The 12,500-nt window shown below is 36.8% G+C and overlaps 1 protein-coding gene across 5 annotated transcripts in view; it reads left to right on the top strand.

Annotated features, from left to right (window-relative positions):
• Positions 1-12,500, top strand: part of LOC138012608 (transient receptor potential cation channel subfamily M member-like 2) — a 56,063-nt gene that overhangs the window by 7,230 nt on the left and 36,333 nt on the right. For all 5 annotated transcript variants that reach the window (XM_068859424.1, XM_068859425.1, XM_068859421.1 and 2 more), the window contains 9 exons: positions 1,198-1,286; positions 2,660-2,831; positions 4,506-4,704; positions 5,366-5,511; positions 6,816-7,014; positions 8,902-9,067; positions 10,116-10,263; positions 11,153-11,231; positions 12,162-12,262. In XM_068859424.1, coding sequence (XP_068715525.1) covers positions 1,198-1,286; positions 2,660-2,831; positions 4,506-4,704; positions 5,366-5,511; positions 6,816-7,014; positions 8,902-9,067; positions 10,116-10,263; positions 11,153-11,231; positions 12,162-12,262 — 1,299 coding nt within the window. The remainder of the gene's footprint in view (positions 1-1,197; positions 1,287-2,659; positions 2,832-4,505; positions 4,705-5,365; positions 5,512-6,815; positions 7,015-8,901; positions 9,068-10,115; positions 10,264-11,152; positions 11,232-12,161; positions 12,263-12,500) is intronic.

The following is a 12,500-nucleotide window of genomic DNA, read 5'->3' as shown; positions in this document are numbered from 1 at the left end:
TAAATCATTGCAGGTCATATATTGCAAAGAAAAAATGAACGCAAATGTATAAACTGGGAAAACGCTAGGTTGTTTCATCCAGTACCCCTCTAGTTGTTTTGTGCAACTTTCAAAAATTATCTGTGGAAATCATTATAAATTGGTTATTTGTCCAAAGTTATGTCTTAACAAAAACAATCCTGTAAAAAAATCATGAAAAAGTGTACTAAAAAATTTATTTTGTTTATAGTTCAACTCTGGGAAAATATGAATGACTTCCCTTGCTTTTGTTGGCCTCAAAACAGATGTTTTAGTTTACCAACAATCATAAATTTTAATTTGTTAACAAGTAAAAATGTTTCAAGAAAAAAAAATCATCATGGAAATTTTGGCATGAAGTCTGGAAAATTTTTTCGGATTAACTTTATTCCTGATTTTTGGAAATTCCTTCTGACTAAAAAATCAGTTTGATATTTAAATATGCTAATATTGATTCAGCGGTCTTAAATATTTAATTTGCCTGTCTGTTGGTTTGGTTTCAGTGTACTGTAAAGGTTGTCTAAATTTCTTGTTGATAAATGTTTTGATCATTGTTGATCGTGTGACTTGAATCCAAAACTTTTGGGTAAAACTGTTAAAAGAAAGATCAAGTCTGTTTCCTTTCACCTTAAAGGCAAATGTTAAATTATCATCTTCTGACTTTGTTTTGGTTTGTGGTACGTAAAACATGAAAGAAAGATTCTCACCAATATTTGAGCTTGACAATAATGGTAGTTCTTTTTCTCTCCACAAGTTGGTAAGTTGACCTTGTTTTTCAAAATGTTAGGTATACAGCTATTCATTAAATGTCAAATACAATTTTTCTAGTCCTGCAAAATAGTTAGGAGTTCCTGTTACCAAGGGACTGGCTTTCCCAGATGCAGGGCCTATTAGACTAGTACTTGCACATACCTGTTTTGAAAATTTCATTTTTCATACCTTTATCTTTTTACATAAAATTTATAATTTTACAATTTAACATTCAGCCTTTTTTTTTTTAAGATTGCCGTCATATTATTTCCATAACAATAATAATGATAATGATAATGATTGTAATAATAATAATTATTATTGTTCCTGAAACCCTCTACACTACTGAGAAAGTCAATTTCCAACTTAAATACTTTTGTACATTCTCCAGTTCCTCGAAGCTGGCAATTTCAATTTTCTTTTCTGTAGAAGAACAAAAAGTCATGGATTGGAGGCACCTTTCGAAGAAGAGAATGCATCAAGATTGTTAAGGACAGCGAGAAAACTACTGATAGTGTGTAAGTTCAATGTTAATGAACCTGGCATCCACAGAATATTTCCTGCTCTTACATACATGCACAAATGATTAACTGAGTTGATTATCATTTGTCTGTCCTGTTGGAAACATCAATCTAAGATTTGTATTACAATTGGCTTTTGAGGGGTGATAATGCATTTCCAATAGACCTTATTCATAAATGGCGGTCAATTTATAATTCTTTTGTCGAAGTGCAAATTAGCCTACCAAGCCTCCATACCATACAGTGAATTGAAAAGAATTCTTGCTTTAAAATGAGGCTTGGTAGGCTAATTTGCACGTGGACAAAAGAATTATAAATGTGACCGCCATTTATGAATAAGGTCTATTCTCTCAGTAAACTCAGGCAGCTCTCCCTTAGTTATCATAAAACATGCATCACAGATCATTTTTCAGTGACAAACTTGTGATTTCATGCCATCAGAGCAAATCATCTGAAGGTTTTGACTGTACTATTCAAGTTCAGTTTTTGCATACGGGAGTTGATTCATTGTGGACATTACAATCAAGTTGGAACATTGTTAATTGTCTCACTGTTAAAATTGTCATTATCATAATTATTGAGCTCTAACATCACTGACAATAATGTCCTTAATTTATAATAATTATTTATAATAATTATTTTTAATAATTTTCATAATTATTGAGCTCTAACATCACTGACAATAATGTCCTTAATTTATAATAATTATTTATAATTATTTATAATAATAATAATAGTAATAATAATAATAATAATTATAATAATAATAACAATAACAATAACAATAATGGGAGGTCCTGTCATATATTTAAACATAGTTAATAGAGGGGAATGGTTATGAAACCCGACAAATTTCTTTGTTGTAGGTTTTTGTTCTCTTTTTGCCTTGACAGTGCACAAAACACAATAGGGAGCTTAAGCACGCGAGTTTTTGAGACGGGGGCGGCAACCGGAAGAGACAATTTTGCGTGCCAGGGCAGTGGTGTCTCCTTTTAAACTAATCATCTCTAGTGGAGAAAAAATACTCAGCAATGTAAATTTGATTGTGTTAAAACAAGTTAAAAGGGAAAACAGCTCACTTCCAGTTGCATACGGGAGTTGATTCATTGTGAACATTACAATCAAGTTGGAACATTGTTAATTGTCTCACTGTTAAAATTGTCATTATCATAATTATTGAGCTCTAACATCACTGACAATAATGTCCTTAATTTATAATAATTATTTATAATAATTATTTATAATAATAATAATAATAATAGTAATAATAATAATAATAATTATAATAAATATGTGCAAGATCATTGCACTTTGTAAACATTGTAATCAGACTTCTGGTCTCATACTAAAAAGGGTTTGTTTTATGTTAGTGGCACTGTTTGCAAGTGTGGCAGAGCAAAATCAGCTCATGATGATAACATAGCAAGGGAGGACACTGGCAGTGATCAATGGACTCCAGAGAGGTGCACACGACAGCTTCCCACTGATGCTTATGGCGAGATTGATTTTCTGGGCCAAGGAAGGCAGACAAAAAGAGTTCCGGTTGGTCTTTTTAATTTTTGTAAATGTATTAAGGTGGCTCAACAGTTTCAATACTTTGAAGACACTCTCTTTAGAACGAATGACTCCACAACACTATCACTTAACAACCATATGAAACAACGCTTATTTCCAAAAAAAGACGTGGTCATTATTGTGTGACTGACTTGGGGATGCTAAAATTACATTTACCCAAAAGTGACTAAGATGGGGTCTATAATTGGCCATAAAATCAACTATAAAGGGGAAGGGGTTCTGAGAGGCCAGGGCACATACCCAGCAAAAAGTGACCCAAGTAACCCCCCCCCCCCAGGCCCCAAATATGAATGAAATGAAGAATTTTTTTAATCAATGGTTACTAAGGAATACTTGGAAAAAAATCTGAGTGCTCCTTTGCTTGAGTCAATCCTATGACCTTCCGATTAGTAGCTGAGATTCGCTACCACTGAGCTTTAATAGTAGATCAAGACTTGTTTGTAGGAGCTGAGGCCATTAAACTTAACATTCATTAGGCAATTGCCTCATTGTAGTCACTTATGTCCTGAAATGCGAGGAATTAGACTGAAGCCCACTTTTTATTTATAAAATAATTAGGATAGTATGTGCACTCTCATTGGTCAATAGCTGTGTTTAGATAAGAGTATGTAAACATGGCTTTGACATCACACAACTTTTGATTGGTTATGTGTTGTCAGACGTGTGTTTTGATTGGCTGGTAGGAAATATGAGTGTGTATCAAGAAAATCTGTTTCAATTAATATTTAAAAGAACTGCAGTTCCCTTCATTTCCCTTCTGGACACTCGGGGAGTTGGGAGAATTCAAGACAGTTGCGTTGAGGGTTTGCATAACTGTCTCAAATTCTCCCAACTCCCCCTCGTGTTTAGATGAAGAGCTCTATGTAAATACGGAAAAAGTCCTCTATTGCTTGAATCCAACACAAGTGTCCCTTTTAAGTCTTAAGCCATTTCCTACCTATTTCTAGCAATAAGGTTAAGGTAATGGTTAGTGTAATTTTTAGGTCATGGTAGAAGTGCAGCAGTTTGTAATTATCTTACTTGAAGAGCAGCATTTGGAGGACACTTTGTGACGCTTATTGAAATCCGCTCAGTATTTTTGATGACAAAGATTCATTTATTGACTTACACAAGCTTATTTCTAGTATTAAAGTAAAATCCTTGGCAACCAAAGTTAAAACTGATACTTAGAAACCTTCCCACAAACTTTCATTTACGGTAATTCAGTCTACAGTTCCTTCTCTCCTTCACAGACTATTTTCACTTATAAATACACGTAAATATGTTTAACAAGAAAAAAAGCATTATACTAATAAAAATTCTACATAAACTGAATAACCTTTACCAAGATTAGCAATAGTTATCTGCAGGCGAGTCCACCTGTAAATAATAATTATTTACAATCATTTCTTGAATTAGTAATTCAAGAAATAAACTTAAGATGTTGTTGATGTTGTTGTTGTTGTTGTTGTTGTTGTTGTTGCATTTCTGGGAATATCTGGCTGTAGTCTGCCAGGGTCTAAATTGTTGAAATGGAACATAATCAAAGGTTTCACTCCTGCAAAGAAGCACTGGGATTTTTTCCAAGTATCCCCAAGTCACCATCAATAAATAAATCTCTTCAATGTTGTGAATGTCCTAGTTTTTATATTTATTTTGCAGTATGTTCGTTTATCCCATGACACTGACGTCCAGCTGATCCTGAAGCTGATGTTGGAGAGGTGGGATCTTGAAATTCCAAATCTGGTCATCTCTGTAACAGGAGGAGCCAAGAGTTTTGTCCTGAAACCCAGGTTAAAGGAAGTCTTCAGAAGAGGTCTGATCAAAGCTGCAAAGTCCACAAGTGCATGGATTATCACAGGTTTGTAATATTATTGTGATTATGCAGATTTATGGACCTCCTGGGAATCAAAAATTGCAGATGCCCTGATCCTTTCCAGAGAACATTAATGATAGCATTATTTGAAAACTTTTAGTTAGTCATCTCTGTTAATCTATACAGTTACCAAATCTTTTCCTGGGGCTTACCATTTTATGTACATTTATGGAGGCAGTGTGGCCCAGTGGTTAGGGTGCTTGCCTTGAGATCCGGAGATCTCGGGTTCAAGACCCGCTCTGACCACTCGTTGAATTTGATCCTGGTAGTCCCTAGTTCAACTTTCCAGCGGCACTTGTAAATAGCCAACTGGTTTGCCTCGAGCCAGTTGGGATTCTTAACAGTTGTTGTTGTTCTTTTCTGTCGTTTCGTTGTTTCATTGGCCCTGAAAAGCCCCTATTGGGAGTGGTCAATGAAGTATGTATTGTATTGTTACAGTATTGTATTTTAAATAGCTGGGAATCTTTTCTTTGATTGTTTTCTTTGCTACTGTCTTATTTTGTTTATTGTTTTACATGTTCCTTGTTATCTGTGAGTTTTTTAAACTGTAACATTGGCAATAAAGCAGAACCTCCCAAAAACACGAGATAGATAATTTGCATTCAATGAATTAAAAAAAAAAAGATGTCTTGTGTAATAAATTAAGGTGGAACAAACACTGGTGTAATGAAGCATGTTGGTGAAGCTGTGAAAGAACAAGAAATGACATTTGGAAGTGAAGACAAGGTCAATGTGATTGGAATTGCAACATGGGGAATTGTTGACAGAAAGGATTCTCTTATAGCTTCAAAGGTAATAAAAAAACTTAAAGGGGCTACATCATGTTATTTTTGGGTGTTTAATAGAAATCTTTACTTACTCAGAAATTTAAAACTCAAAAATGGTCAATGTGGAATTCCTTTACTGAGAAGATGATTCAGATAAAAAATCACCTTTATCCAGGTGTTTTTCCATAAACTTGAAACCAATGGGCCGATGTTTTTCAAGATTAGCCAAATGCAATCCGTTTCAATCTTGTCCATTTCTGTCCAACCATGCTTCTCTTTCTTTTTGCTGTATTTCGTTTATGTTGATCAAGTTATTGCAATGTGTCCTCCTACTTTTGGGCATTTTGAGTGTCATGAATTTTTTCTTGATATAGCCCCTTTCAGTTTGTAGTTAGTAAACATCTCTGCCTGAGAGGTTTTTTCACTATAGTAAGTAGTATCTGGTTATCCCTTCCAAAAATGCCGATATCTGTGAATTTCCAAATTTACTACTGGAACTGAGCAAACACTTTTGAACCTCAAGTGAAGCTATGATCCTCGCAGTTATGAATTCAATTTTTGCAACTGCGTAAAGAAGCTGAAAAATTCAGGACTTCAACGGGGTTCGAACCCGTGATCTCGCGATACCGGTGCGACGCTCTAACCAACTGAGCTATGAAGCCACTGACGTTAGGAGCTGGTCATTTGTGGGTTCTAATGTTCCTGTGAGGAATGAATCAACGATGAAATGATATATGAAATGGATCATATATGAAATGCAGATATGAAATCAAGTGATGCTATGATCCTCGCGGTTATGAATGCAATTTTTGCAATTGCATAAAGAAACCTGAAAAATTCAGGACTTCATAGCTTCACTTGATTTCATATCTGCAGTTCATATATGATCCATTTCATATATCATTTCATTGTGATTCAGCATAGGACTGCAGACTTTGAACTTGTGTTTTGCATACATATAAATAAGCTGCATTTACACACTGAAATTTTAAGATAGTGAGTAAAATTAATGTCACATTTCCCTAGATCCAACCCTCTGGGGTCCAATCGGTCAGTTTGAATGTGAGTAAAGGCGGACCTTAAAAGCCAAAAACTTACACTCGAAGTAAACAGCCGTTGGATAAAAATTAAAGCTCAAAATCTTGCCAGTTAAGTGTGAGGCAATCACACTGAGGCTATTACACTATCTTTCAAAATCTGAACGATTTGGTCTTAGTAGCACTTTATGTTTTACATGCAAAACTTGGGAGCGAGGATTTGTATAAATGATGAGGATTTTAATGCAACAAAATCCCTGAACAGTAGAGTTTGGTTTTTTTATCCTTTAAGGACCAGAATGGTCTGTACCCTGCTATGTATCGCATGGAAAATGTTCAAAAATCCAATGGAGCACTTTTGGATTCCAATCACTCACATTTCTTGCTGGTGGATAATGGAACTGAAGGGAAGTATGGTGTGGAGATTGGTCTGCGATCAAGATTTGAGGAAGCAGTGATGAAAGTCAAAACTGACTCAAGATCTGCTGCAGGTAATTTATGGTACTGTATGATATGCTGCAAAACACATTTGAATAGAAATATTAAGGTAATTCCCTTGAAATTGTTCTACTATCAAACGTTTTTGGAAACTTGGCATAATTAACATTCATGATATGAACATTAAAAAAATGCAATCAAAAAATGGGGTCACCATGCTTGTTTACGCGTCAGCAGGCTCGTAAAATGGGGTACTTTTACTGTTTTGGCGTTAAAAATTCGAATCACCTTCATACAGAATTAAGTCTTCGTTACTTCAAAGACACAAAATTTTATTTTGAAAATAAAGCAGTTCTTTTCTTTACATAAGCAGTAATGCTTCATTTACGCCGACTTTGATTCCCTGGTTGTGGGAATAGTGCACTTTTTGGGACAGTTCCGTGGTTAGCTTGAAGTCCTCGCCTTGGGTAACATACACCAAGTACGGAAATTCATGTTCTACTATCAAACTTTATTTGTTTTTCAAATATGTTCTTTATTAGACTGTTCCTAGCAAATACCTGAAAAAAAAATCGGGGGTCACCGTGCTCGTTTGAGAGAAAAGGAGCATTTGTTTCGCTATCGGGTTTAGTTTGAGCGAAATCTCTTACGTTTTGTATGCGCACGTGCTCATGTGCGCGCGATAATGAGGCAAAAATCGTGCGCAGTAGGAATGCGCAATGCAATACTAAGGAATTACCTTAAATGAACTGGGTTAACAAGTCAGGTTAATGGCATCATTACATCATTGTATGTACACACAAATACTGGGCTTTGGTTCTTTAATTATTGTCAGGCCTAGTCAACAGTCTTAGTTATACTGGTACCAATACCAACTTCAAAAGCAACCGACACCTGCTAAATCACTCATCAGTCAAGTCTTGAGCTTCATTGTCCAGCACAGTTACAGACAACTTTTTTGTGAGTCCTAAAATAAATAAATAAATAAATAAATAAATGAATAAATGAATAAGTAAATAAATGAATAAGTAAATAAATAAATAAATAAATAAATAAATGAATAAATGAATAAATAAATAAATGAATAAGTAAATAAATGAATAAGTAAATAAATAAATAAATAAATGAATAAATAAATAAATGAATAAGTAAATAAATGAATAAGTAAATAAATAAATAAATAAATAAATCTATTGCAGCAACTCTCTCTTAATGGTGCTGGCATGATCAGTTGAGGGTTGCCCTTTGGCCATTTGTCGCAATAGCCGTTTTCACGCTTAGTTTTTCTCATTTGCATTACAATGTAATCTAACATGGGTGTGAGGCAATTTTGGGTTAAAACTAGAAAATAGCCCGAAATTGCCTCACATACATGCTAGAATACATTGTAATGCAAATAAGAAAAACTAACCGTGACAAGGGCTATTGTTTGTGATGTGGCCTTTGCACAATCTGATCTTATAACTCTAGAATGACTAACGACACATAGGAGATAGGTGAACTGTCACTGAGGCTCATTGTGTTTTAGGGTTAGCGTTAGGGTTAGGGTTTCTAGTTTGAGCGCTGATCATGCTAAGTTTGGCCAACCATAGTTCCATTTGAAGAGAATGCCTTCGTGAACGTTGTTTGATCTGTCCGAACACTGTTTGTGTTGATCCAACGTAAGGCATAGATCGTTACACGGCATTGCAGTCTTTAGTGTTAAATGTTTACAATATTATTATTAAAGTAAAGTTGACAGCTATTAAATATTCTTGACCTGAGGGAAGGTTGAAGTGACAAGTGGTTCTCTTTGCGAGAAACCAACACAGTAACGTCATTTTACCATAGTCATATATTTAGTACTTTTACTTGGCTGTGTCACAGGTTATATTAATTTTTGATGTCTTGTTTGCTGTGTGTTATAAACAGGATTAATAATGAACATTGTGGTCTTTTAGGTGCTATTGGTGTGCCTGTGGTGCTGTTGGTTCTGGAAGGTGGTCCCAACACTGTTCGTACCATGTGTGAACTCATAAAAAAGAAAATCCCAGCTGTGGTAGTGGAAGGAAGTGGTCGCGCAGCTGATGTCGTCGCCTATGCTTACAGCCACACTATTAAGAAATGGTAGGAATCAGCCGAGACATTGGCTTGTTTGTCCACATGTTTCTAGACCCGAAAATGGCCCATCACGCACAATTGCCACAATCTGGTGTCATTGATTATTCGCGGTGCATCCAGCAAACCAAATTGCAAGAACCTTTTCACGTCATGGACCAAAAACTTTGGGAGGGTAAAGAGACTGGAACATATGCTTGCATTTTTCAGCACTCGGCAAAGTCCCGTTGACTCGTAAGCCTTTCTGAAAAGAACAGGGGCACGGCTCTCGAAAGTCCTGAAACTTTGCGAGCCATTTTCGGGTTTCACAATTCCCTCTGTATCTGAAGAATGGAGAGGATTTGAGTCGTCAAACTTTACAGTCAGTTTGCGTTTTGTTACCTTGAAAACGTGTTAAAAGATCAGCGTTCCTGAACAAGCGGTTGGCAGGTTCAAGAATGGCTTTTCAGGCCCGAAAAGTTTTCGAAACTTTCGAGAAACGGGCACCAGGTCAGACTACAACATGGGAACTCTTTTTCCTACCCTTTGCAAATATTGTGTGAAGATTCTGTATAGAGTGATTTCACGTGACGTCACGGCGGCCATGTTGGTGTTTCTAAACAATGGAACGGTGGCCTTGTTGGTGTCCCCAACTAATCCTCCGGGAATTGAGCTCTATTATCGTGCAAACGTTTTCTTTGTTTCAGTGGAAAAACAAGGTTACTGATCACGTGATTGAAAACACTCTGTATGTAGTGAACAATGGTTTACTGAATTTGGTATCTCATGCATGGTAATTCGATTAATTCAACTGTTTGACCCAGCTGACAAACAGACAGGGAAACTGGCCTCTTTACGTTCAGTAATGTTTTCACTTTTTGCTTAGATTTAATTTATCTCACTGAGTTAGGTGGCACTTTTTGCTTGAAATTCGGACGTGATGTGTCGCAAAGAGTATTAAAACTTCCCATGGATTTGTTTCTCATTTGTTCTGATGCTGCCCTTCAAGTTGCAAAGTCTGTTCAGGAAGTTGGGGTTGAAGTTAAGACTAATTAAAAGTGCTTTTTTGATTTTCCAGCGAAGGAAATTTCTCTATAAACACCATCGATCCAGCCTATATAGACAAAGTCCGAGCCAAGGTGCAAGATGTGTTTCAATTTAAGAAAGCAGAAGATGTTAGCGCACATTACAAGATGATTGAGCAACTACTAGAAGACGAGAAAATGGTGAGTGAAGCGATGATAGCCATGGTTACAGCAAGTTTCAGTCGGGTGTCGTAACCAAAGTAATTACTTTGGCCAATCAAAAAGGACGGAGACAATCCAGTAAACCAATCAAAATTAAGTAATTGCATGTAGCCGACACAAAGCGCGGAAAAATGTGCACGCGCGAGCCACGATTGGTTTTGGTTTTACTTCTGGTTGTTTGAAAAAGTGGCGCGAAAATTTGAACCAATCACTGAGTGAAGTAATGCAAAATCAAAGCAATTCGCTAATTAATTGAAAACCGCTATATTTTACCTTCGGAAATTTTGGGAATATTTGGGAACAAAAGAAAAGAACGCCTCCCCCTTCTTATGTCTCCGACAATTCGACGGTTCCCTTTTTTAAGAATTTTTCTCCGTTGCGATTTAAATTGAAATTTCTAGCTAAAATACCACTGCTGTATCGTTTCCTCCAAAAAGGTGCGTAGTTATTTTCACCACAGCTTACCGCCGGTCTTAAATCAGATAGAACGCACCAGCATGAGTCGTAGTACTCGGCACTCATTGAAACCTTCTCAAGAAGTACATGCTTGTATCCTCCAAACTTCGGCCCTATACGATTGTTACTTTCATACCCTTCTCCTTTGCTTTCAAAGCGACTGTCGGACGCACTTCAATAATCCTAGATTACAAGTAGTTGAAATATTTTTCTTTGTTAAATTAAGATTTGTAGCTAAAATATACTGCCAATTCCCGGCCACGCATCCTTGTCAATCTTTGAATAACTGCGACAAGGTCCCAAACTGGCTTCGTTACCTACATATAGCTTAAATATGAATTACACAACGTTCCTCTACACGCTCGATCTTCAGCTGAAATGAGATATCTGAGCTGTTGTTGGGTATTTTTAGATCTCCATTTACAGGCTTGATGATGAAACCAACATATCCCAGGATATCGATCGTGCTATCTTAAAGGCTTTGTTGAAAGGTATGGTAAGGGTGTTTTTGTACTTCTCAAGTAATTGTGTTAGGTTTTTAGTTGTAAACAGTCCTGTCGTGTTGCATACTAACTTGTTAATTTCTCTCTTCTCATACGTCATGTTGAAGGCAGCCAGTGAGTTAGCAGAAAGGCAGGTTTAGAGATTCAGGTCAAAGGTACTGTTAGGTAGTCGTATATAACTCCCTTCGGGTCTCTTTTCTTCCTGTGCCCTGAAACGAGAGGAAGAGAGACTCTGGGAATCAGCTGGTATCGCCTGCGAGCAAAATCCCGACACGTCGGGCACGGTCGGGCGAGTGACTAAGCCATGCACGCGTGTCATCTCGCGAGATAGAGAGCTCATTCCAATCGTAACTGATTAGCATGTAATGTTAATTGCATTGGTGTTGTGCTTCGTTCGGCGCACAATTGACGAGAATTTTTTTTTGTCGTTGGGGAGAAGTTTCCGTTTATTTCCAAACATAAAGTTTTCCAAGACTGTAGGTTAAGTGGGAGCCCATGACTAGGAACGAACAACTCCGAACTGAGCCACGGCATTTTTACAGACCGATCTATTTTTAGAATACCTTTTCCGCCAAAAAAACAAAGGCAGTTCCGGTTTGATGACACTATGATGTCAAATTGCGTTCTTGTGATTGGTCATCGGGCTCTTGCGGGAGTCTCGTTCGCACAAAATTCAATCCAAAAACAAATCAGTCTGTGAAAACGCCGTGACAGGAATATAGGGCTGTTGTTCGCTTCTTCATGATCTCCTAGTTAAGTAAAAAAATGTTAACGCAAATTATGTTGATGCAAACAAATGGATTTACTCAACCCAGATGATAAAGCCACTTCTGTTTCGCTTCCCCACCGACCTAGTACCACTGTTTCTTTAAAAACTTAATCTCTTTATAATTTTTTTTTTATGCGCTTATTTGACAGCTAACAGTTCCAGTCCTTTGGCGCAGTTAAATTTAGCGCTAGCCTGGAACAGAATAGATGTGGCCAAAAGCGAGATCTTTACGGATGAACGACACTGGGCGGTAATCTTGTCCCTTTCTTTTATAGTCTGTTTGCTCCGTACGGTTGCATGATTCATCAATTATGGAATTCATCGATATATCACGTGAAATTGTAGAGTTTTTCTTTTGAAATATTAGTTTTCGTACCATTCTCGTCACCAGAGCCTCGGATCTTATGTCTGCACATGACCCAAGGCTCTGGGAAACTCTACTTTTCTCTTGACGTAGGAGAACATGCGCCGTAGGGTTCTTATAGCCC

Source organism: Montipora foliosa, chromosome 8 (genome assembly GCF_036669935.1).
Source record: "Montipora foliosa isolate CH-2021 chromosome 8, ASM3666993v2, whole genome shotgun sequence".
NCBI lineage: Eukaryota > Metazoa > Cnidaria > Anthozoa > Scleractinia > Acroporidae > Montipora > Montipora foliosa.
The sequence above is the reverse complement of the archived record's forward strand: the minus strand, read 5'-3'. Positions and strand labels throughout refer to the sequence as shown.